This window comes from Protomyctophum bolini, assembly GCF_963924005.1.
Source record: "Protomyctophum bolini genome assembly, chromosome: 6".
Classification (NCBI taxonomy): Eukaryota; Metazoa; Chordata; class Actinopteri; order Myctophiformes; family Myctophidae; genus Protomyctophum; species Protomyctophum bolini.
In genome coordinates, this window is record NC_137867.1 from 45,583,589 (window position 1) to 45,610,104 (window position 26,516).

Consider the following 26,516-nt stretch of genomic DNA (forward strand, 5'->3'; position numbering starts at 1 on the left):
TATATTTAGTCTTAGTTTTAGTCCTCATATGTTAGTTTTAATTTAGTTTCCATTTAGTTTTCGTCAGTGAAAAAAGGTAGTCGACGTACATTTTTCGTCTTAGTTTTAGTCGACGAAAACAACACTGGCGCATATACCCTCTTATTTTCACCCAGGGGATGAATGAGTGACGTCAGTGACCATTGTTTCTGTCTATAACGCTGCCCCGACCTCTCTCTCTCTCTCTCTCTCTCTTTCTCTCTCTCTCTCTCTCTCTCTCCACCCTCCTCTCCCCAGTGTTCCTCCAGACCACGTGAGATGCTTCCTGTGTTCCTCCCTCCTGCGGGACCCTGTGTCCATCCCCTGTGGACACAGCTACTGCATGAGCTGCATTGACGCCCGCTGGTCCCGGCCGGGCCCAGCAGAAGAATACGTCTGCCCCCGGTGTGAGAAGAGCTACCCAGCCCGTCCCCAGCTCTCCATTAACGAAGCGCTGAACGTGCTGCTGCAGCCGCGCTGTGCCGGTCCAGCCTGCGACATTTGCGCCAGCGAACCGCGCCCAGCAGCCCCAGCCATCAAGACCTGCGTGGAGTGTAGCGTATCCTACTGTGAGAAACACGTCAGGCATCACTACACCGTCCCAGCGCTGCAGAAACACACCTTGGCCCAGGTCAATTACGAATTAGCCCCAATTACGAATTACCCCCTTTCCCCTGAAAAGGGGAAAGTCATTTTTTATAATTAAAAAAAAAAAAAAAAAAAAAACCCTACCCCCCTCCAAGGAACCATCACCTTATCGTGGTGGAGAGGTTTGTGTGCCCTGATGAACCCGGGATCTGTGTTGTCTGGAGCCTTAGTGCTCCTATGCAGCCTAAGAGCTCCAGGTAGGGTCTCCCATGGCAGAGTGGTCTCGGGGGAATGGCCAGACAAAGAATGGTTCATTCCAACGAGCATATTCGTACCCACTCTATGGGACGTTATCTGCCAGTTATGTACAAATGTACTTATAGTATACTATAGTATAGTAGTATACTTATGTACAGTACAAATATACTTATGTACAGTACAAATGTACATAATGACGTAAAATAGACTATTTGCTCAAAATAGACTATTTGCTCAAACACTTATGTACAAATGTAGGCCCTACTTATGTACAAATGTACATAATGACGTAAAATAGACTATTTGCTCAAAATAGACTATTTGCTCAAACACTTTTATGTACAAATGTACATAATGACGTAAAATAGACTATTTGCTCAAAATAGACTATTTGCTCAAACACTTTTATGTACAAATGTACATAATGACGTAAAATAGACTATTTGCTCAAAGTATAGACTATTTGCTCAAACACTATTTTATGTACAAATGTACTTATGTACAAATGTACATAATGACGTAAAATAGACTATTTGCTCAAAATAGACTATTTGCTCAAACACTTTTATGTACAATTGTACATAATGACGTAAAATAGACTATTTGCTCAAAGTAGACTATTTGCTCAAACACTATTTATAAATAAATGATATAATACATTTATGAATAAATTAGTCTCTGAAAATGGGATTCAGAAGAGGTTTCGAGTTTATTAATTAATTAGTTAATTTGCTACGCTCCTCGCGAGAGTCCTCCGTTACAAGGCAGGATGTCTGGCCTTATTACAACCCAGACATTGTGCTAGAATGTTTCGGCATTCCGGTTAAGTTCTAATCGGACACCACTGCGCGAGTCCTAACCGGACTGGTGGTCCTGTGGTTGGACGGCAGGGTTTCCGAAGTGACCAGGACCACCAAGAGCCAGAAAGGCTCTTGGTGGTCCTGGTCTGAGAAACTATCTCTAGCACAATATAGTTGTGCTAGAAGTTTTCGGCATCCCGGTTAAGTTACTAAGTTAACTAATCGGACACCACTGCGCGAGTCCTAACCGGACTGGTGGTCCTGTGGTTGGACGGCAGGGTTTCCGAAGTGACCAGGACCACCAAGAGCCAGAAAGGCTCTTGGTGGTCCTGGTCTGAGAAACTATCTCTAGCACAACATAGTTGTGCTAGAAGTTTTCGGCATCCCGGTTAAGTTACTAAGTTAACTAATCGGACACCACTGCGGCAGGACCGAAACCAGACAACCAGCACTAGTTTGAGTGTTATTTTATAACTACCAAAATTAGATTATGCTGATATATCAGAATACCACAGAAACAAATCTCTACCCCCCCCCCCCCACCTTAATGTAACCTATAATACCCTATATGTAGATTCATACTGAGATACCCTTATAGAACTAGTATTATTTAAATAATCTATCTCCACTCACCTTCTAACGCCGTGCTCATGCTTCTAATTGTATTATCTATATCTCGATATCATAATGTACTGACTCTTTTCTTCAATATGCATGTTCATATTTGTACCTTGCTTGCTCGCTGTTGCTTTTTATTATCACATGTGCATATTGGTAGCGCATGTCAGTACATTTGTTATTATTATTTTTTTATTTTTGCTATGGGTAGTTTTCCATATGAACTCTGCTATTTAGTGGTTGAACCAGCAGCAGCTATCTTTGTCTGCATGGATGCATTGTTGTATTGTTTGGATACTCTATGTATTAATCTGTGTTGACGACCCCCCTCTAAAATAAGATGATGCATCTCAAGGGGTTTATCCTTTCAATAAAGATATATAATAATAACTATGATGTAAAATTCTCCTTTCATTGTCAATGGGAATTTAATGTTTGTGTAGGACAAAGTTTGTGGACAGACACCAAAAGCTGGATTTAGGAAGGCCCTAAAATAATAATAATTATTATATATATATATTTTACAGGTATGGTGTGTAAACTATGTGAGCTTAGTTTACCATGGTCACAGTGATCCATACTCATATTCCATCATATTCAAGGGCTTTTGGAGAGAAATGAAACTCCGGTCTCTTTACTGCAGAGTTTACTGCAGAGGTTCACCATGGTGCTTGTTGACGCTCGTTAACCCTCTGTCTGCCTCTTAGTTCCTTCTGACCCAGAGCTTCTTACAATCTACAATTTAGGCATTTAGCAGAGGCTCTTAATCCAGAGCGATTTACATTAATGGGAAGTGCATTCCATAGTTTTGGAGTCGGAAGGGAGAAGAGTTTGGTACGTGTGGAGCATTGTCCCAGCGATTTTAGTGAAGGTACTTCCAGCATCCCTGCGTCGGCTGATATGAGTGTGCGGGAGGGTTTGTAGGGTTCGATCAGACTTGCAAGATATGGGGGGGGGTGGCATACCTTTGGTTGCCTTGAATTCCAGCATCAGAGTTATGTATTCTGTGCGGGCAGCGACCAGGAGCCAATGGAGCCATGTGATAATTTTGTCTGGTTAAGGCCAAGCGAGCTGCGGCATTTTGGATCAACAAAGATTCTTGTTAGCAGCTCTGGGTCAGCAAATGTGCTCGTGATGGTGGTCAGTGTATTTTAGTTTTCCGCACATCATTTCGGAATATCATTTTGAACAGTGTCAAAACTAGGGATGTCCCGATAAAACAATTTCTGTGTTAGCCGATACGGTACCAATACCAGTGTCATGATCTCATGTTGTGTTTTATAGCTATCTAAATATATATCTCGTGTTGTGTTTATAGCAGACTCCTCACTCAAATGTGCACTTGCAGTTTGGGGCAACTCCAAAGAAAACTCCACGTGTCCCAACATTTTATTTACCTGCCCTGTGTTGGATCGGTGGTTAGACTGGCATATTCACCGACACCGATATGATCCGATATGACAAATAAGGGGCCGATCCGATACTTTTCCCGATACCGATACAGTATCGGGACATCTCTAGTCAAAACGTGTGAAGCTATACATGATCCTGCATTGAGTCTGTTCGCTTCCTGTAGGACGGTGGTTGTCGCTCGCAGCCAGCTTCTCTCTGACCTGAAGCAGTGTGATGACGGTGCCCAGGATGTGCAGCTTCTCTCTGACCTGAAGCAGTGTGATGACGGTGCCCAGGATGTGCAGCTTCTCTCTGACCTGAAGCAGTGTGATGACGGTGCCCAGGATGTGCAGCTTCTCTCTGACCTGAAGCAGTGTGATGACGGTGCCCAGGATGTGCAGCTTGTCTCCGATTCCTAACACCTCTCTCCACATGACGGGTAAGGAAAGGAAAGGTACTATGTTTATCCAGGTTAACTGGACTAAGCTCAAGAACTTGTTTACAGCCAGGCCCTGCTCATAGAACATTTCATGGTAGGGGTTTTGGCAAATAATTTTGGCAAATTAGGGTTTTGGCAAATTAGGGTTTTGGCAAATTGTTTTGGCAAATTGTTTTGGCAAATTGTTTTGGCAAATTAGGGTTTTGGAAAATTAGGGTTTTGGCAAATTAGGGTTTTGGCAAATTAGGGTTTTGTCAAATAATTTTGTCAAATAATTTTGTCAAATAATTTTGGCAAATAATTTTGGCAAATTATTTTGGCAAATTATTTTGGTACAAATGGAACTGGTTCTAAAACCAGATGACCAAATTGATATCTATGTATCTGGCCATAGACCCTATATGTATCTGGCCATAGTAAATCTGTAAATGTTTTTTGCCAGCTGGGACTATTAAGGGGACTATTAAACAGGGCAACGGTGTCGCGTTACCTCAAAACTAACGTTTATCAGACAATTGTTGGAATAATATGATTATGATTACATGAATTATGACGTTTTCATATGTAAAAGATTGGTGGGGCAACAACCACACCAACCCTGCACAATAGTTATTATGCTACAAGGAAAACTATAGTTTTCATTGAGGTTTTACAAATAATATTATATATCATAATATAATTTTTTATAATTTTTTTACATGATAAAATTACAAATTATTCCTACAACATACAAGGCACAATAGGAAAAGCGACTCCAACTTAAACATTATATACGATAATAAAACAAATGAGAAAAACATTTAAGAATGACAAAAGAAAAATACTATGTCTGCAGTCTTCTGTATTTACGCTCGAGATTGAAACTATATAAAAGAGACTAAACATAAATATGGTCTCTCTTGCTACGGACGTGTCAACAAATAGTGGTAAATGGTGCATTTATATGGTGCCTTTATCCAAGGCTCTTTACAGAGATTGTGCATTACATTCACACATTCACACACACACATTCATACACCGATGCCGGAGGAAACCATGCAAGGCACCAACGTGCACATCGGTGTCTTGCTCAAGGACACTAACTCTGCGGGAGCCCGGGTTCGAACTGGGACCCTTGCTGTTTCCATCACTCTACCCCTGAGCCACTGCCGCCCAGTGCTGTCCATGGTTCTGAAACAAGGCTTACATTTACAGTAGGAGTGGTACCGGGCCAATCAATGCATGGCGCCAGAGAACATTTATAGCCTCAGTGTCAGGCTGCTATAGCAGCTGTTGTAGCCGATACATATGGAAGAGAGAGTTGTGTGTGCGTTTGAGTTAGAAAAAAAATAATCTGACAACGGACAAAATCACACTACGGGTACATCTGGACTTGCAGTTCAGACGTGAGAAAGGGTGAGTAAGTTATAGCGTCTTGAGTTATACTTTTTGGGGAAGGCTAACGGTAATATTATCTCTGAAATGTCGTAATTAGTTAGTTATACTACCGGTACTTGTTACTGGGATAAGTTCAAGTATAATTATTATGGTGCCAGTGTGACCCACACAGAATGTAAGATATAGTAGTACTTGGTAGTTTAATTTGCCGTCCATTGTAAAGGGATCGGTGCTGGATCTTGTCCGGCCCGATAGGGGCCTGTAGTGTCTTCATCTTCATCGGTCTCTCTCGGGTCTCCGAGGCCGTCGTCTATCTTCTGGTCCGCTGGCGGCATACACAGCTCATCGTCCTGCTCCTTGACCTCCTGCAGCTTGGACTCGTCAGTCTGCGGCAAGACCCCCGAGCTCATGGCTGAGGCCAGCTGCTGCTGCTGCAGCCCCGGCATGCAGCCCTCCGACAGGCTTGTCACATCCTCTTCGAGTTTCTCCCTCAGTTGGGCCAATAGGCTCTCCGTTGCCGCCATCTTGGCCGAGTCTGCCAGGCCCTCAATGATGGGAACGGTTTCTGTTGTTGTTGACCCGGCTTCAGCTCTCCTCGTCGGCTCCTGACTCTCCGTCTGCAGTTTTCCGACTTCTGCCGCCGGCTGGCACTGACTCCTCGGTGTCTCCGACCGGATTAGTTCTATGTGCTCTTGGCCTCCTGCTGAGACCGTCCGTCGCCCGTCTGACCTCGGGCTGTTGATGAGCGCGTCTCTGTCGCGGAGCTGTGCCTGCAGCAGACTGCAGCTGCACTGCAGCTCCTCTTGGAGCCGCACCAGTTCCTCCACCTGAGGGCCGTTGACCTGGGCGGTGTCCGAGTGGCTGTTGTTGGCCCGCCTCCGGTTATCCGTGTCCAGTGTAAGCTTGAGGTTGTCATACTGGTCTTTGTGCTTTTGGATCTGGGCCTGTTGCTGGGTGATGGTCGTCTGCATTTGTTCATTCTGAGACATCATGGACGCCAGCTGTTCGTTCAACTTCCGGATCTGAGCGTCCCGTTCTTCGATCAGGAGTTGGCCGTCTTTGTACCGAGTCACAATGCTATCGTGCTGTTCCAGCGTCTTCTTCGCCTCCTCCTCCTCCTTCTTGTCATCCTCACTGGACTTGTGCAACGCTGTAGTTATCATGCCCTCCATTTCCCTGACCAGCTTAGCAAACTGGTGATCAAACAGCATCTGTTCTGCAGAGAGGAGTACAGGCTCAGGCTGGGGTTTCTGAGCTGCTCTCGAGTACAACTCGTGTTTGGTGATGAAGCCGAGCTTCTCCACAAAACTCTCCTTCCCGATACGCTTCTCAATGAGCTGCTTCAGTGTCTCCTTGGTGTAGTTCTCCAGTGAGTTGTCGTTGTAGCACATGCAGATTCCCAGCAGCAGTGCACACAGGCCCTGTACCAGCCTCTCGTCCTCACCCAGGTTTTCGGAGATCATCTGACCCGTCAAAAAGGGAACGGTCTCCTGGTTATGCAGGAGCCGTGCGACGGCGACTGGACAGCCGCTGGTCCAGGTACACAGCAGAATGAGGAGGCCCACCCTGGTCTGCACTTTGCTGCACCAAGAGAGGATGCCGGTGCAGTGCTGCAGGAGCAGCAACGGCGGCTTGCCCAGGCTGGTGCACAGCTGCACACGGAGCAGCTGCTCCTTCTGGGTGACGTTGTGCCGCAGGGCGTGGGCCAGGGCCACGGCTGCACACCAGTTGGACAGGGAGTCGGCTGAGAACAAGCCCCCGCACAGCAGCCGGCCTGCAGAGACGGCGTTGGCGGAGGAGGAGGAGGAGGGCAGCAGCGTGGCCACGATCTCCCCCTGGACCTTTTCGTTCTCGTGCAATAAACACTGGAAGCAGTAAAGAACGGCGCAACGCAGCGCAAATGGCTGACTCTCATTCACCATGGACATGAGCAGCCCCACGATGGCTGGTCTCGGTGGGTTAGAAGGAGCACTGACGGACGCAAAGTAGTCCTGGTTGATCTGTGAACCACGGATGACCTCTGACAGAGTGTTGAGGATCTCCGTGAGGGTGTCTGCTGGTATGCTAGTGGCCATGAGGATGGTGCAGAGCTGCTGCAGTAAGCCACATCGGTACATTGATTTCTGACAGGCGGCCGTGACTTGTGGAGTGTTTGTTGGACACACCATCAATCGTACCAGCTGCATCATGAGTTGAAGGTTGGTGACTTTCTGGGCTGACCAGTATGAGTTATCGTAACTGACTTCGAACCACGGCTTCATCCTCTGGATGTAGGAGCTCTCCTTGAAGTAGTTCTGGTTGGAGCTGTTGTTCTTCAGCAGGTTGAGGAGGAGCAGCAGGCAGTCCTCCACTACGATATCGCCATCACTGCCGCCTTCCTCCGTGATGATGTCTAGGAGGCGTTCAAAAGCATTCTCAAACACCACAATCTTCTGAATGGCAGGGTTGCCTTTGGTCAGCTGCTGAAGCAACAGCAAGCCATCATTGCGGATGACTTCCCTGGCATCTGCCAATAAGTCCACTATTCTGGAAACACCCATTGGGCTGGCAAGGACGATGCCTTGCACCTGGGCACGCTTGTTCTTCAAGAGGGTTGTCAACAGCTTCACTCCTGGCCACCGCACATGGAAGTCAAACTCCTCCAACAGCGTCAGCACCAGGGTCACATGTTCAGAGTCCTGGATGAACTTTTCTGTCAGCAAGCAGGTATTCTCGCCTGGTGCATCTTCATTGCAGATGATATATAACGTGTCCAGGGCGTAGCCGAGGATCTCGGAATCAAAGCTGTCCGTTTTCATTATGTGGACAAGGTGCTCCATTGCCTGGTTACCAACTTCTATACGACATGTCTTCGAGAGGGCCTTGAGGTCCCTGACGGCATCCCTCCGGTCCTCCAGGAGCATGGAAGAAGCCAAGCGATCACACAGATTCTGGATTGTTTCTGCTCCCGACGGCTGTGGATCCTCAGGTTGTCCAAACACCACTCGCCTGAAGTAGTCCATCTTTCTGGACCCTGCTATCGATGTTTTATCCGAGGCTTACTTTGTCCTCTTTATATAGTTTCCCATGTGCGCGAGAACCGTTCGACTGTGATTCCCCTCGTATGGGAACAATGACGTGGAGAAACTTGGCAGTGATCGATCGACACAACACTTGAACCTCCAACCTTATATTGAACCTGAGATGCTGGCGCTCTGTGAAGCACAGCATATCTCCGCCAGAGAACCTTGCATCATCGATGTAACATCATATTCACATCCAAATATGAAGTTCCACACAGCTCCATATTTGGCAGTGACCAGCGTTTTGGTGGGACGGTGGATCTGTCAATGCCCTGTCAATGAGTGAAGTGAACCCAGTTACAAAGCAACAGCAAGCAGAGAAGATTTTCCCCCATCAAGCAAGGCTGAAACAGATCTTTATTAGGTCACCTTCGACAGCCAGTTATAACCCGACATTGAAACATATCTTAATTACGTCACCATAAACATCGGTATATATACTGTACCGCCGAGCATACCATAAAAAAGCCAGCTTGACCACAATACTTAGAGCGCAAGTAATAATGCTGATTGCGAACACAGTGAGCACTAAATATGAGACCTAGCAGAACATGTCTGTCTGTCTGTCTGTCACGCTGTAACACCACCTGCCTGCCACCAGAGGGCGCGGCTGTATCACACAAAAAACACACACACGTTCGCTTCCCGCGTTTGCGCGTCTTACTTGTCTGCTGCTCTTGTCCACAGTACAGGTTGTTAGTTTCTTTATACTGCACTCCCACCTAGTGGTCAAATCGTAGCATATCATCGCCATATTGTACTTTTGACCGTTAAATGCTGTATTATGTTACAAAACTGTATGTTACAAAAATAATAATGTCAGTTTATATATTGTCTGCCGTAATGTGGACTTCCACTTGGTTTGTAACTTATAGTGTGACAGAACCATGAGGTTATAGGACTATATGTGTACTGTCTGTCTGGCACTATTATATAATCCTGTATGAAAAATATGGCGATCTCTGTAGTCCGGATTTTTATGTTCACTCCTTTTTGAGGGGCTATATACAGAATTTAATGTTTGTTTTTAGTTCAATGTTTGTTTTAAAAACGCAATTGACTTTATTGTTCATGGCGTTTAATGTTTGTGTTTGCACCGTTTGTTTTACATCACCTAATCAACATGAGTTGGTCATTACGCACTGGCGAATTAGCGACGCGATAGCCCCTCACTTCACACGGGTGTGATTGTATTAATGTGTCAAGAACTGAATAATGATTCTCGTAAGCACGTATACCATAATATAGATTTTTAATTAATTAGTTAAATAATAATAAATATAATATTGTATACACCCACCTAAAGTTTAACTTTCACTCACACTCACTCACACACACACGCACGCACACACACACACGGCAAAATAAGTGAAGACATACTTATTTGTTAAATATCATCTAACACTAATTTACACCATCTGAGCTCAAAGACTCAAAATATATAACAGTGTGTTTGGGTCTCATTATGCTAACCATATCCAGATATGAGGAAGCATCTCTAAAATAGATATCAAACCATGTGGATCCCATTTCAAATTTGTTCAGCACTGCCACTGAGGTGGCATGAAGAAAGAAAGAAAGAAAGACAAAGAAAATCTGAACTTTAAATGATAATTTATTCTTTCATTATCCTTTTGCTCATTTTAAAATGTGCTTTATAAAAAAAAAAACGGAGTTTGGTTGAGTCGAATGTGTAGATCTGTGACTATAGCCAACGACACACCGTATATGGACGGGACTGTATGTGTGTGGTCCTTGGACAAAAAAAGTACGGCATAATTGTAATGACACTTCATGCGCCTGGCCAGCAGGCTGCGCTCATTTGCTGTAATCTGTGGGCTCCTCGCCCTCCTCTTTGAGCAGACACGTGCGTATCAACGCCTCGCTGACCACATAGGGGTCACAGTTGGCAGACGGACGGCGGTCCTCAAAGTAGCCCTTCTTGTCGCAGCTCACCGCGCGAGGGATGCGGATGCTGGCACAGCGGTCGGCCACGCTGGCGGAAAAGTCCTTGATGTTCGAGGTCTCGTTGTCGCCGGTCAGACGCCTGGCGTTGTCGAGCCCCCCCTTCGGGTCGTAGTCCCGGATGTGGTAGCTGTGCCGCTTGCCCAGCCTCTCGATGGACTCCTCGATGGCCTTCAGTCCGCCCTCCTGCCGCATCTCCTTGGTGCTGAAGTTGGTGTGGCAGCCGGCGCCGTTCCAGTTCCCCGGGATGGGCTTGGGGTCGAGGGTGGCCACCACGCCGAAGTCCTCGCAGACTCTGTGGAGGATGAAGCGAGCCATCCACAGGTGGTCGCCCACGCTGATGCCTTCGGAGGGCCCGATCTGGAACTCCCACTGAGCGGGCATAACTTCGGCGTTGGTTCCACAGATCTTAACCCCGGCGTACAGGCAAGCTCTATAGTGGGCCTCCACTATATCCCGTCCGAAGGCCTTGTCGGCTCCCACGCCGCAATAGTGAGGCCCCTGAGGGCCGCGGAGATTCGAAGGCCAGCCAAAGAGACGTCCATCCGTGCCTAGGAGGGTGTACTCCTGTTCCATGCCAAACCAAGGCTGCTGGTTCATCACCATGCTCATGATCTGCTTACACCTGTGCCGGAGGTTGCCCGCAGCAGGCTTGCGGTTATGGTTGAAGACTTCGCAGAGAACTAGCTTGTTGGGGTCTTTCCTGAACGGATCCCTGAACATGGCTGCGGGGATCAGATACATGTCACTGTTGGAGCCCTCTGACTGGCGGGTGCTGGAGCCGTCAAAGTTCCATTCGGGAACATCCCTAATGGTCGTGGGTTCAGAATCCAAAGTCCTGGTCTTGCAGCGCAGTCCCTCTCCGGACCCATCGATCCATACATACATGACCTGGACCTTGTCTCCTTGAGGGAGATTCATGTAGTGCTGCTTGACAAGCTTACTCAGGTTTGCACTTGCTGATGTTGCCATTTTAGCCCAAAAGCCTTTTGCTAACTCAAGAACAAAGTCAAACGTCTCGAAGACAAATGTACCAAATAGACTTCATTGCTATACTGAATGAGACCCTAGCCCCCTCTTATGCTGATCTGCCTTGAATGACGAATAATCAAATGTGACGTAACTATGTATGTTTATGTAAAAACGTTATAAAACGTTTCAAACTTATATATAGGAAACTTCATATATTATTATATACAGTATATAGGCCATTCAAGGACAACTTGAGTGCAAAGCGTAAGTTGGCAGCTCGACAGACTGCATTTATTTTCTAGTGTTATTACCAGCCAGGGTATGCACATTGACATTGCCCAGGTTATTGTGTGGGTCAAACAAGCACAAAGTACCTGGAGGCCAGTCTGATATACTGTGACGTCAATTGTATCAGGCAGGCAGGCTGGCAGGCAAGCAGGCAGGCAGGCAGGCAGGCAGCTAGCCAGGCATACTATTGTTGAGGGGGCTAGGCCTAAACAGAAACATTAAATTCCCATTGACAATGAATGGAGAATTGTATACGTCATAGTGTCTGAGCAATTTTATTTTACGATGATAAGAGTTCCCCTCAGTTCACACGGGTGGGATTTCTTTCAAAAAATTTAGCTAACTAGCCGAAGTCCTGATTAAATACAGAATACCTTTCCATCATGTTCAGGTCTCACAATATAATATTCGAATCCTCATGTCCACCTCTGTCTCTCTGTCTGTCTGTCTGTCAGACTGTTATTTTAGCCCATATATGGAGACCCCTGTTGTCATCAAAATGACGTCACAGTACTGACTTCATGATCATCATCATAATATACATTATATGGACGGTCGATCTCGCCTGATGCGTGCGAGGAGGACACACGTTTCAGCTGTTTCCAGCAGGGGACGATGGCATCGGAGGAGCAGTGCTCGGCCTTATCCCATTGGCGGCCCGTCTACCTGACACACGTAGAGTTCCCAGAGGGCGATCTCTTGGGACAAGCGCTCGCCTACATCACTCTCCTTCCTATAGCGATCCTGGTGGGTTTCGTCACACTCATCGCATTCAAACGGGAACTGCACTCCATCTCGTTCCTCGGCGGGCTCGTCCTGAACGAAGGCGTGAACTGGCTACTGAAGCGCGTTCTCAGAGAGCCACGCCCGTGTCCGCCGGTCGGTTCGACGCCGGCCGCGGGCTACGGGATGCCCTCCAGTCACGCCCAGCTCATCTGGTTCTTTGTCGTTTACTCGGTGCTTTTCCGTCATCTGAGGACGCGTCAAACGGACCCGCTGTGGAGGCACGTGCTGTCCGTCACCTTGCTGGGCGCGGCCTTGTCGGTCTCGTACAGCAGGGTCTACCTGTTGCGTCACACCTGGAGTCAGGTGTTCTGCGGTGGAGTGGCGGGTACCACCATTGGCATATTCTGGTTCTTTTTCACGCGAGAGGCGCTGACGCCGCTGTTCCCCAAGGTAGCAGCGTGGCCGATATCGGAGTACTGTCTGGTGCGAGACACGAGCCTGATCCCTAACGTCTTGTGGTTTGAATACACGGTGACGAGATCAGAGGCAATGAACAGACGACAGAAACTTGGACCACGGAGGTAAGGGACCGAGCACGCGCACATGCATAATGCACACACACACACACACACACACACACACACACACACACACACACACTACACTACTACTATTTCCACCCCCTGCTTTGGGGTGCATGTGTTTCTTGGTCCGATGTCCACCAGTCCTACAGTCATGTGTCCAACACCCTACCCAAAACCTAAACCTAACCTCACAGGAGCAAGCCACGGGTTAGTTTTAACCCACCACAGGAACTTGTAACCTGCCACGCCATGTCGGGAGCCTCAGCCACGGGGGTTAGTTTTAACCTGCCACGGGTTAGCTTTAACCTGCCGTGCATGTTGGGAGCCACGCGTGAGTTTAAACCCGGCCACGGGTTATAGTTGTAACCGGCCGCGCACGACAGGAGTGACGGTGTTGTCGGACCAATGCCTGCCCGACATGTTAGTATGTCTTGATCACCCCGGCTGGGTCACCTGAGTGAGGGGTATGATGTTGCGAGACCCGTAACCCCGAGGACATTGGGATTGGGATACATCACTGAGGATACGTCCCGGGTGCATCCAGGCAATGTTTTTTCTCGTTCGTTCTAATAATAAGAAAATCACACCCGTGTGAAGTGATGTATCATCATCATACATCATCTCATTCTGGCCGATCACAATTTGCGTCCCCACTTTTGTCTTCGACGTTTGTGTTTACGTAAACACTTGAAACTGTCCATTCATTGTCAATGTTTGTGTTAGGATAATGTTTGTGTTAGGATAATGTTTGTGTTTATTCTGCATGGCCTACAAGTAGGGGATATTAAAATCTGGGAATACATTTCTTACCAAGAAATTTGTGTTTGTAAATGTCTCTAGTAGCACATCTCACATTGGTTGAAATTAAGTTTCCCTATAGGAGAATCTGTGACATGCAGCTGCTAAAGTTGGGGTAACAATTAACAATTTATATAAGGCAAAAATGTTCTACTTTATGTAGCATAGCATGTGATGGGGCAAACTAGAGGGTATTCATAATTATGAAATCTGAATATACATTCCAAGCATTTGTTTTGCATGAAAAACCCTCCTTGGGCTAAAAACGGCCAGACACTCTTTTTTTTTTACTATACTGGCGTATTTCCAATTTTCTGTACTCCACTACAACTCAAAGGCAAATGTTGTAGGTACTCCACTACAACCATTAGAAAATGTGTGTTACTATAGTCTACGTTGTAGATTTAGATTATTATTACAAAACATACATTTACCATTTCTGCCCTATTTAAACTTGAGCTTGTAGATCGGCTATAGCTATACTAAAAGTGGTGAAATGGAACATTTCTGCATAACGAGTACTTTTACTTTTGGTACTTTAAAGGACCACTTCACCACTTTTCAACCTACCTTCATTATAATAGGTCCTGCACTAATAATCATGATAAAATGGCACGATTTTGTTCTACTCAGTCTGTGTCTCATAGGAGGGCCTGTGGGCAGTTTAGAAACCGTCTTCCAGTGACATCATCATTAGGCAGATTTTTTTTTAAACAATATTTTTTTTACAAAAATGTTTAGATTTTCATTATCGTGAGAACGATGGCTTCCATTTTCGCATTGCAACTTTTCAGGACTAGTAAGCCTGCATTTTCTATTAGCTTGTATTCCCCATCGATGATGTCACTGGAAGACGGTTTCTGAACTGCCCACAGCCCTCCTATGAGACATAGACGGAGTAGAAAGAAATTGCGCCATTATTTCATGATTATTTGTGAGGACCTATTATATGAAGATAGGTTGAAAAGTGGTGAAGTGGTCCTTTAAGTATACTTTGATGCCTACTTAGTTGTAACGGAGTGTTTCTACATTGCAGTATTGAAACTTTTACTTTTTCCACCACTGTAATCTTCCTATTGGCCACATGGCATGGGAACTGATGATTCCCAAGACTATACTTTGAATCTTATGTATGAAATGTGCTGATTGTTGTGGTTTTATTATCATTCATTATGTATTTATTATTATTTGTTTTTACAATCCACCGCAAATTGGAATCACGTGTTCAGGTGCACCTCCAAAGGTGCTTTTCACAATTTGACCTTAGGGACACCAAACTGTAATGATAAAATACGAACTCGTCAGCTGAGAGAAGCGCTGGTTTCTGTATTTAGTAACGAACGCTCCTCTCAACCGGCCAGTCTCAATCATAACATTATACGTTACATAACATTGGGTGTCTCTAAAGATTTCGGTTACCTGCTTCCCGTAACCAATACATGGCAGCAGCGTGTGTGTGGCAGCCAATCAGGATTAGGTCCTCAGTATGACTCATGTATGACTGGGTCTTGTACATTTCATGGGCTGTTGTTTGAAACCTGACAAAAAGCTCAAGATTATTTAAAGTTGTGGTCTTTTAGTTAATTATGTGCGTGCGTGCGTGTGCATGCGTGTGTAAAATGAGTGCCCTGTGTTGTGAGGGGGTAACCAGAGACATTCAGTAAAATAAAAGAATACATTTATACGTGTGCCAGTACCAGACAACTAAAATAGCAAAAAAACATGGGTGCTCTTTCAAGTTAACAATGCTGCTATTCGATTTAAGGCAACGCATTCCACGTAACTGCTAGAGTATATAAACAGGTCTTTTTGAAGCAATAGGTGTGAGTTGTGAGGTTCACTGTGATTGGTATAATTTCTAGGGACACACACAATTATGTATACCTAGGATTGTATACAGCTGGCCCCTTTGGTTCCATGTCGTAACTATAAAGACTATGCATTCAAAGCATTATGCCTTTTTTAGTGTCAGTCGGCTCTGTGAGGAAAAGCATGAGCATGCTTCATGTCAGTGATCACGTTGGTTCGAAGTTTCATCCATTTTCGGGTCACCATGCATTAACCTGACGCCACCAGATTGTGGCAGTATTGAGTTCACAAGTTCTCCTCCTCCTGCCTGCATCTGGGATCTCTCAAGCAGAAACGACGAACCCGAAGCAGCGGGACAAAGATCTGATATCTCCATAATAATTTCGAGTTGTAGTCCTGTTAGGTTGTGTTTACATTTGCGCTGTGGCTCTTCAATACGTCACCAGTCTCGCATTGATCCCGCCTCTATAGCGGACGCATACGGACACATATCGCTCCAATCAGCACTGGTTCGGAGTACATCATCTCTGCCCGAGAGAGACCAGATGGAAGCAGGAGGAGGAAGTCATTATAATAATAATAATAATAATATATACGATTTATATAGCGCTTTTCTGGGTACCCAAAGTCGCTTTACAGAAAGAGTACTACTGCCACCATCTGGCGGTGTCGGGTTAGGTCACCATCACTCAAGGGTGAAACCCCGATTGTGATCTATAGCCTGAAGAAGCTTGTCACGGAGGTTCTCTCGGCTGGTGTACTTGGGCAGGTCCAGGAGGTTGAAGCAGGTGTGCGCGACAGGCAGGTAATGCTCTCCATTGCCAGTCGGCTGGATCTGCAGCTTCAGGCTTTTCATGCCCAGGATGGGTATGCGGTCGCTTCCCGTGAGGAACAGCAGAAACCTTTTCTTATTCTCCAAGGTGAGGTTGTGGAACACTTCCCAAAATAGCTTGATGGTGGGATGGTTGGCCCGGTATTCTCCTTTGTATTCGGTGCTCTGCTCTAGCTCTTTCCAGTCATAGTTGGTGTTGCCGATGACCATGGCTCGCAGTTCGTTTGGCTGGAACAGTTCCAGAACCTTTCCGCCGCACACTTTGAGGAACCCAGCGGAGAAGTTCTCAAAGAGTGGCGCAACGGGCTTGTTGAAGATGTAGTCCACGTATGCATCGACAAACTCGTGTCTGTTTGTATTATTGACGCATGTAGCGTTGCCGTTGGGGACGAGCTCCAAGACCTCCGTGGCACCAAAGTTGTCCTCTGTGACGGTGAAGTTCAAGCAGAACGTGTCCTCCACGTCGCCCGTGTAGTCCAGTAACTGCTGCAGACTCCTTCCCACGTCCGGCATCAACTCCTTCAGGTCCTCCAGCGACGGGCTCCTCTTCAGCAGCTTCTTGTAAAGAGCCACGGGGAAGTGAAGGTCTATGATGGTGAGGTTGTAGATGGCCAGGCCGCAAATCACTCCAATGAGGTGGAACAGGTCAATGTCCTCAAAGGTCTTGCGGGAAAACCAGATGAGCCGGGACTCCTCGTAGTAGCGAAACATCCCATATTTGGGATGCAGCAGCTCTTTCATCATCAAGAGGAAGAACTCCTTCCTCACGCCGCCAGCGTCGACCGCCTCCTCGCCCACAAAGACCACCTTGAGTGGTTTCTTGTAGTCCACATTCTTGGACCTTCTGAGGACGTCCATGGTATCGCCGACAATGTTCCCCCTCCGAACGGTGAGGATGAGACAGGGGTGCACAGACTCCGCCATGTTGAAGTTCAACATGGTGTTGATATTGTGCCACTGTGCCTGGGCAATTGCCATCTGCATTTGTGTGATGGCGTCGGTTTGAAGTAGTGTGGTCTTTGCCTGGGCGTCAAATACAAAAGGATACTTGCACAGGGTGACGGCACCGTCTTGGCCCATAGAGTCCTTATTGTTGTGCTGCTGGGTCCACGTGATGTAGTCATTTCTGATGTCTATCAGGCCATCCAACTCGTGGATGTAGAACCTATCATAGTGTATGATGTGCCCTGCTCTCTCACTCACCATATGCAGGATCTCTAAGAGACGGAGGGACGTGTCCAGGAAGCTGAAGCTTCCTGGATACGTCGGAGCGGGAAGCCGCTCCGAGCGAGGGCTCCCCGTCCCCGCCTTGTGCATCCTGAGAAGATACACCGCCACCTCTTTGTACAGCTCCACCAGCCTCTGGAACACTTGGGGCTCAAATTTAGACCACCAGTTCTCTAGCACTTTCAGCGGAGCTCCTTTCAAGCTGATGAGTGATTTAGCAAAGGGGATGGCAAGAATGACGTAGGTGCCCGGCTCACTGAAGAGCGGACATTCTGGAAGAGTGAGGTAGAGCCTCAGGGCCTCGATGTCTGGAGGAGAGTTGCTTAGTCTGGGAATCAGTTTGCCCAAACTAGACGCAATTGTCTGGGCTATTTTAGGGTGATCGTGCTGAACCACTCTGTGAAACAGGAGGCGCGCCATGTTCATATCCACCCCTGAAAATCTACAGCTGGTGCTGTAATGATCTGGATGACTTGCCGCCAAGAAGGACCCGTTGAGACAACTCGCAGAGGAGAACACCAGGTCAATTTCATTAAATATCTCCAGTGGGAGTCTTCCTCGCGAGTAGCTCAGCCATCTGTGGATGAGATCAGCCGTCAAGGTGTAAATCTGTCTACGAGGGTCCTGCTGTTGTGTCATCGTATTATCCGAAACCAGGTCGTTGTCGGGAGTGTTGTAGTGGGCGAAACTCTGGTCTCCTCCTGCATAGATGCGGTTGACACAACAGCGTTGCGTTTTATCTGTGTGTGAGGGTATTGGGACATTAGTAGCAACCCAGGGGCCTTTTACACGGGCAGGGCTTTTTCTATTGTATGTAGACCGTGTTCCAAGCTGGCCGTTGCCACCGAGCCCAAACGCTTCCATCTTTCCAGACGACGGGATGAAGGCCAATGTGTGTTGCCTCCCGCATGCGATCTGTGTGACGACATTACCCATGAGCTCAAACACTTGCCTTGGGTTGATCTCATTGTTAGTAGAATTATGTCCAAGTTGGCCATACCCTCCTGCTCCGAATGTGAACACACCTCCTTCCTTGGTCAGTGCTGCGGTGTGGTCCTCTCCACAGCAGATGTAGACGACCTTCTGTGACCTAAGGGACTTTAGCGGGGTTGGGCAGTTTCGATCGTCGTTGTCATTTACACCCAGCTGTCCAAAGGTGTTCCGTCCCCAACCAAACACTGCGCCCGAGGGTGTGACGGCAAAGCTATGGGCGCCCCCTGCTGATATCTGGGCAAAAGGAATGCCCTGCAGGGACTGAATGAGTTGGGGCGTGGAAATGCTCCGTGCGTCCATCCCCAGTCCCAGTTGGCCATGTTGATTTTGACCCCAGGAGAACACCTGTCCTCCACTCGAAAGAGCATGTGAATGCGCGTATCCACACGCCACCTGAGCAACTTGTATATCCGACAAGCTTTTAATGTTTCTGGGCACCCGGACACACCTCGCTAAGCTACTGAGACCCAGCTGCCCGCCGGAGCCGAGACCCCACGAGAACATGTTCCCCTTGTCGTTCAGGGCGAGCGTATGGGCCTCTCCGCATGACACCGCCACGATGTTCTGTGCGTCCAGTGACACCACCTGTTCCGGTTTCCTCCGGGACCTCTCGTGTCCCAGCTGGCCGTGGTCATTACAGCCACATGTGTACACCGTGCCGTCTTTGAGCAAGAACGTCGTGTGCCACCGGCCACACCCCACGTCCCGCACCGGTTTACCGTTAAAGAAGTCACACGTGCGTGGCTCGACCACTACCTCGTCGTCGATCCCGCCCAACCCTAGCTGTCCTAAGGAAGCATTGCCCCAACACAGCATTCTGGGTAGTGTTGCCTTACTGGTGCAAACGCTACCTTGAGACAAATCAACGTAAACAAATGTTTGTTTGGCACAACGCCAACCTTAATTGGTGAATAAAATGTTGTGCATCAACACATTTATACGTTCAGATAATGTGATGCATAACTATAGTGATCTTTTAAGGGAATCTGCCTGGAATCTCACGTCATCAAGTATGTCATCAGTCCGATGTCATGCCGTGAAGATGACGCCTCATAGCATCTCTATTGATCACATCATAAGTGGGAAAGCTAACGGGACCCAAAATGTGTGCCCCAATATACAGAGCAATACAGTAATCCAACAGACACTTCAAAACAATGATTCCTACTGCTGGTAATGCAACATGACTGCATGGTCGTCAACCTGTCTTGGCCGTGAACCGCTGAAATAATAATAAATATTTGAAATGGGGACCCAGACCCTGATAAGCACTTGGAATTGCAGGAGTTGAAGAATTACATTTAGTTTGACTCTGTTCCACAGATAAATGTTGTGAAAATAGCAGATCTCAGATCACAGCTAGAAGGCCCTGGGTTCCATTCCTGTTCTGGACGCTGTGGGTGCTGGCGGCGTGTTTCCTCCTCCGCGTCATCAGTGCCCATACCCGAGGCGGGGTTGGCGAAAGGGCCTTTCAGTGTGGAGTTTGCATGTTTTCCCCGTGTCCCCATAGGGTAGGTATACCTCGCAAAAAAACATGCAGTAATCCTGGTCTCTAAACTGCCTCCCCCTGGCCAGCCGGGGCGCCTGATGGAGGGGAAAGGAACTGGTTGGAATAACATGCTCTTTCCACGCGCTACGACCAACCAGGGAAACTCCCCCTGTCAGGTGTAAAGGAGCAACTTGGACACTCAGGCATGAAGGGAGCATGAGTTCAAGTCCGTTGCTCTCCCCATGTCCCCCATATATGGGACTAGGTTAGCGGAGGGTGTGTAGAGCCCAGGATCACATTAGATAGTGGGATAAAATGTATAAACAGAAAATAGCAGATCTACAAGCTCACAATGCCCCTTTCTTATAGTATTTGACAATTTGGCCAATGTTAGTTTGACCAGTTTCTATAGCATAGTTTGTTCATTAGTTTCGATGCAGTAATGTCTTTTTCCTTTCTTAGGTGTTAAAAGTCCATACAATTGTCACTACACTGTCATCTGACCTACAGGTTGAGAACCATCTAAGATGCTTTACATCCTACTGTACACCACACATATAATGTGTCTGTGCTCTCTCTAGGTCGTCCTCAGACGAGCCCTCCATCGTTGCTTCCAGTCATCTTGGTTCTCCATACATCTGGCCAGCTCGTTGGTGCTTTGCACTCCTGCGTCTTTCTTGAGTACATCCACATATGTTAAGGTGGGGCGTTCTCAGGACCGGCGCCCGTGTGTTGGTTCCCACAGCACTATTTTGCTGGCTGGCACCTCTTGGTGTCATTGGCAGTGTCCTGCTATAGTTACATTGTCCTGGCTGCTATTTTCTGGCTCACCCGTGGCATTCCATCATACAGAATCGTGTTGGTAACATGTGTACTCTCGCATGCAACATCCTGGGTTGAGGTCAGGGTAGTTTGTATAAGTGGTGACCCTCTGAAGCACAGCTCTGCACCAGATAGAACCCTTCAGAAAGGCCTAGTTGAACTGAAAGGGTCAATGACCTTTATAGTGTCTTGTGTGAGAGAGAGAGAGAGAGAGAGAGAGAGAGAGAGAGAGAGAGAGAGAATAGAGAAGTTGGTAGAGTGGCATTACTGATGAAGACATGTCGGTGAGAGAGAGAGAGAAGAATGGAGAAGTTGGTATAGTGGCATTGTTGAGAAAGAGTCTTACTGTCAGAATCAAGGGAGGGACAGGAACCCACAGGGGAGACGTTGTCAAGGGTGGAGCTGCCAACTGCAGAATTTCAAGTACAACTCGATGCAAAAAATACAAAAACTGCATAAAGCATTACACTTGTGCGCCTGATGGAGGGGAAAGGAACGGGTTGGAATAACGTGTTCCTTCCACGCGCTACGTCCAACCAGGGAAACTCCCCCCTGTCAGGTGTAAAGGAGCAACTTGGACACTCAGGCATGAAGGAAGCATGAGTTCAAGTCCGTTGCTCTCCCCAGGTTGGCGTAGGGTATGACATTAGATGATTGACACAGGGGGTGAAAAATTACTGACAAAATCGTGGAATAAAAAATAATAATAAAAAGTTTGGGAATCTATACAGTAAACAAAGTACATCAGTGGTTTTCAATATTTTCCTTAACAAGGTCCATTATTTTCTCAGCATTTGAGCCACGGACCACCATTTGATGACATTTAGCCTCTCAGACCCATTGAGCCACGGACCACCATTTGATGACATTTAGCCTCTCGGACCCATTTGAGCCACGGACAAGCTCACATAACGTCGTTGTGAGCTTGTAGATTGGCTCTGTTTTTGGATAAGGTTCTAGAATTGTAGATGTAGCATGGATTCAAATGAAGTGTTTCTTCCACCAGGTGGCAGTAAAGGGTTACAAGGAGGAGTTGTGTAATGTTTAGTGGCAGTGACTCAACTCTCTAGTCTACACTACAAAACCTTGTTTCAACTGCATGTTTTACACAAACAGGCCTATACTGACAACTTAAACATTCAATGTGTTTTACAACAACAAGCTACAGCTGCTGAACAATGGACACAAACTCACAGCAAACCACATGAACATTTATTCATTAAACTTGGAAACAAAAGAGTTTAATTAAACTACAGAAATGAGAGTAGCCTAGGCTATAGTAGCCACCACACCACAGCAGGTGAACTCAATGCTCCAACTATAAGTCCAAAGTGTGTCAACTCTTATCCGAGACATTTAAAGGATTATTTTACAAACGGACACAACGAGAGATGAACTTGTGGATTCTACAAAGAGCAGACAGACAATAAACAAAACCAACTGAAGAACAATGCAGGAGCAAAAGGCAGGGAGGAAGCGCCACTTCATCTTAGAAGGTAAGGCTCATCTAGAATATAAATATAAATGCTGTTTTATTTAGTTACAATGCTGTGTGTTGCCGACATGACGTGGTGCTACTTATTGCGCAGCTGTGCACTTTGATGAGGTTAATATGCTGTTTGGCTGTTGGTGCTTGTAGGTCTCCATGAATAAAAAGCATAAAATCACAGACATGCTTGGTTGTTTATTTAGATTTAGGTTGTTTGATTTGTGGTTCATATTTGTTTACATTATATATAGCTGTGGCCATAATATTGAGTTGTCATGCATGTCTGGTTGTTCTGCTCTTGGTCTCATTGGGGCTTAATTGTCCAATGAAATAGAAATGGAGGGGGAAAATAGCCGATCTACAAGCTCCGTGGATTAGACAGTTTCACTATTGCAGATATAAGTTCTCATGTAGGATACAGTTGTTTCTTTTGGGCATGTTTTCATAGTAGTAGGCCTACCTGGTTGGTGTTGTCATGGTTACCAACATGAGAGAGAGAGAGAGAGAGAGAGGTTTGATATTGTTTTTGCTGCATTTGATGCTTTCAATACTGTAGTTGTACCAGTGTTGATTGTCACAGATTGTTTTTATTTATTTCGTTTGACTCATAGGCCTATAGCCTTTTGAATAAAACTTGTTTTAGTCATATTTTAGTCACCTAAAATGCTTTAGTTTTAGTCAACTAACTATCATAAGATATTCGACATCCAAGATACATTTTGGCAGGCCTTGGTGGTGTCGTAATGCCTGATTATTATTATTATTATTATTATTATTATTATTATTATTATTATTATTGTCAGGCCTTGGTGGTGTCGTAATGCCTGGTTATGCACTTGGTTGCATGCTGAAAATAGCCGATCTACAAGCTCAGTGTGAGCTTGTAGATCTCAAAAGTGAAAAAGGCAATGCTGGTGAACTGTACAGTGCATGGCGGATGCTACAAGCTCATTGTGAGCTTGTAGATCTGCTAGTTTCAGTAGATTGCAGAATTATGCGGAATGTCCCATTTCACAATGCATACAAATCATTTGAAAATAGCAGATCTACAAGATCACAATGCATTGCAAAGTGACACATTGTGAGCTTGTAGATCTGCTAGTTTCAGCAGAATGCTCTGGGACAGTGGTGGAAAGTAACTACGTACATTTACTTAAGTACTGTATACTTACAGTACATTTACTTAAGTACTTATAATTACAGTTTTGAGGTGTATTGTTTTTTGTCGAGTATTTCCAATGTCCTATTAGAGTGGAGCTCATCAATGTCATATTGTGGAAAACCATGCAAGGCACCAACCAGCACATCAGGAGCAAATAGCCCATTCTGACCTGAGATCAGATTCATATGAGGTTTCCACTGGACACACACTGGTCTGATTAATCCATTCTGACCTGAGATCAGATTCTAAAAATGTCAGTCGTTCTTCGATTTTTCAAAAAATAGCAGACCTACAAGCTCGTAGCGCGCCACTCGGTGGCGCGCTATGAGCTTGTAGATCTGCTATTTTTCAATAGCTAAAGCATAACATGATGCTAACACCAAAATGCGTTCCCGTTCAGAATGGGTTAGGGGTTCAGCGTCTTGCTCAAGGACACTTCGACACTAACTCTGGGGGAGACCACAGGGTTCGAACTGGCAACCTTGCGGTTACCATCCAGACTTGAATGCTAGACATTTACAATTTAGAGGCCAATATTGTACCATCATTACAGTACATGTACAATAATAGTAACTTCCTCCACTGGTGATGTCATCACTGTGTCATTCTGTACGGCTGCCTTTTCAGAACTTCTCATTTGAAGTCATTTACATATAAATATATTTAAACTGGTATTGTCTAGATATGGACTAGTATGTAAATATCTGAAGTTGTTCCTTATCTGTTGACCTACATTTAAAGAAGTCCAAACTCAGGGATGTTTATTATTCAACTGCACATCCTGTACATTAATTTAGTTACTATCAACTCCCTGGTGTCACAAACACAACATTGATGTGATCAATTCTACTACATGTTGAAATATAACAGTAATTTACAGTGCAGTCAGTAATTAATAATAATAATAATAATAAAACTTTATTTGTATAGCACCTTTCATGACATGAAATGCAGCTCAAAGTGCTTTACAGAGCAATGGAGAAAAAAAAAGAAAAGCAAGGCAACGACATTAAAAAACAAGCAGTAATGCAATACAGTGAGGACATGAATAACAAAAAATAAAAGATCAATTAAAAGCAATGTTGTAGAAGTGGGTCTTGAGCTGAGCTTTAAAAATGTCTACAGAGGCTGAATGAATTAGAGTTCATGTACTGTTTTATTTATAACATTCACTGTTTTAAAGGACAACTTCACCACTTTTCAACCTATCTTATAACTATACCTATAATTGGTCCTCACTAATGATCATGATAAAATGGCACAATGCTTTTCTACTCAGTCTGTGTCTCATAGGAGGGCTGTGGGCAGTTCAGAAACCCGTCTGTGTCTCATAGGAGAGCTGTGGGCAGTTCAGAAACCTGTCTGTCACATATGAGGGCTGTGGGCAGTTCAGAAACCAGTCTGTGTCTCATAGGAGGGCTGTGGGGAGTTCAGAAAACAGACGTGTCTCATAGGAGGGCTGTGGGCAGTTCAGAAACCTGTCTGTCTCATAGGAGGGCTGTGGGCAGTTCAGAAACCTCTGTGTCTCATAGGAGGGCAGTGGGGCAGTTCAGAAACCAGTCTGTCTCATATGAGGGCTGTGGGCACATCAGAAACCTGTCTGTGTCTCATAGGAGGGCTGTGGGCAGTTCAGAAACCAGTCTGTGTCATATGAGGGCTGTGGGCAGTTCAGAAACCAGTCTGTGTCTCATAGGAGGGCTGTGGGCAGTTCAGAAACCTGTCTGTGTCTCATAGGAGGGCTGTGGGCAGTTCAGAAACCTGTCTGTGTCTCATAGGAGGGCTGTGGGCAGTTCAGAAACCTGTCTGTGTCTCATAGGAGGGCTGTGGGCAGTTCAGAAACCTGTCTGTGTCTCATAGGAGGGCTGTGGGCAGTTCAGAAACCCGTCCACCAGTGACATCATCGATAGGGAATCCAAGCTAATAGAAACTGCAGGCTTTCTAGTCCTGAAAGGTTTCAACACGAAAATGGAAGCCATCGTTCTCACGGTAATAAAAATCTAAACATTGTTTTAAAGAAATGTTGTTGAAAAATAAATCTGCCTAACGATGATGTCTCTGGTGGACGGGTTTCTGAACTGCACACAGCCCTCCTATCATGAGACACAGACTGAGTAGGGGGGAAATGGCGCCATTTTGCCATGATTATGGACCTATTATATGAAGATAGGTTGAAAAGTGTTGTTTTAACAAACTGATTTGGACCAAACCCAGTTTCATCACAAACACTTTATTGATCAATCTGTCTGTGGTATGAAACGGATGGCTGTTATTCATTGATTACATGTGACATTACATTATGAATAATGGAAATATGAATTATCCTCTTGAACCCCAGCATGAATATTCTGGGGGGAACATTTCCCAAAATAGCAGATCTACAAGCTCATTGTCTATTTGGTGTACTCAGAAAAATAAAATAACCCACCCCCTCCCCCCCTCACCCCCCCCCCCCACACACACACACACAAAAACACAAACACACTATTTCTATTTCACAAATCCAATGGCGTGTCCACCAACATGGATTGTCGTGCCATTCTCCATCATAAGCATACCACGCAGCACAGTCTTCTCCTCCACCATTGTCATTAGGCTCCTCACGCCCCCAGTACCTGTAGAAGTAGACACATTCATACATTACAATACCTTCACAACAAGGATTTTATCTGAATGTTTATAGTTTTTTTAATCATGACTTCAAATTATATTACATTAAAACACTACGTACAAATTAATTGGACAATGAATTAGACAACGGATACAGAATAACTGTTATATATTATATTATAGGCTATAATACACTCTTCA

At 45.8% G+C, this 26,516-nt stretch overlaps 4 protein-coding genes across 4 annotated transcripts; 1 reads left to right on the forward strand and 3 right to left on the reverse strand.

Annotated features, from left to right (window-relative positions):
* Positions 1-5,690: 5,690 nt before the first annotated feature.
* Positions 5,691-8,492, reverse strand: LOC308317051 (general vesicular transport factor p115-like; the record flags this gene model as incomplete). Its single annotated transcript, XM_080765842.1, has 1 exon — positions 5,691-8,492. The coding sequence occupies one exon, from the start codon at positions 8,490-8,492 to the stop codon at positions 5,691-5,693; it is 2,802 nt and encodes a 933-aa protein (XP_080621968.1).
* Positions 8,493-10,370: 1,878 nt separating this feature from the next.
* Positions 10,371-11,489, reverse strand: LOC308316463 (glutamine synthetase-like; the record flags this gene model as incomplete). The annotated part of the gene is made up of 1 exon (XM_080765102.1): positions 10,371-11,489. One exon carries the CDS (start codon positions 11,487-11,489, stop codon positions 10,371-10,373), a length of 1,119 nt encoding a protein of 372 aa, XP_080621228.1.
* A 903-nt stretch (positions 11,490-12,392) lies between these two features.
* On the forward strand, positions 12,393-13,088 carry LOC308317052 (dolichyldiphosphatase 1-like; the record flags this gene model as incomplete). Its single annotated transcript, XM_080765843.1, has 1 exon — positions 12,393-13,088. One exon carries the CDS (start codon positions 12,393-12,395, stop codon positions 13,086-13,088), a length of 696 nt encoding a protein of 231 aa, XP_080621969.1.
* Positions 13,089-16,379: 3,291 nt separating this feature from the next.
* Positions 16,380-19,562, reverse strand: LOC308317053 (putative E3 ubiquitin-protein ligase HERC4; the record flags this gene model as incomplete). Its single annotated transcript, XM_080765844.1, has 1 exon — positions 16,380-19,562. One exon carries the CDS (start codon positions 19,560-19,562, stop codon positions 16,380-16,382), a length of 3,183 nt encoding a protein of 1,060 aa, XP_080621970.1.
* Positions 19,563-26,516: the final 6,954 nt, after the last annotated feature.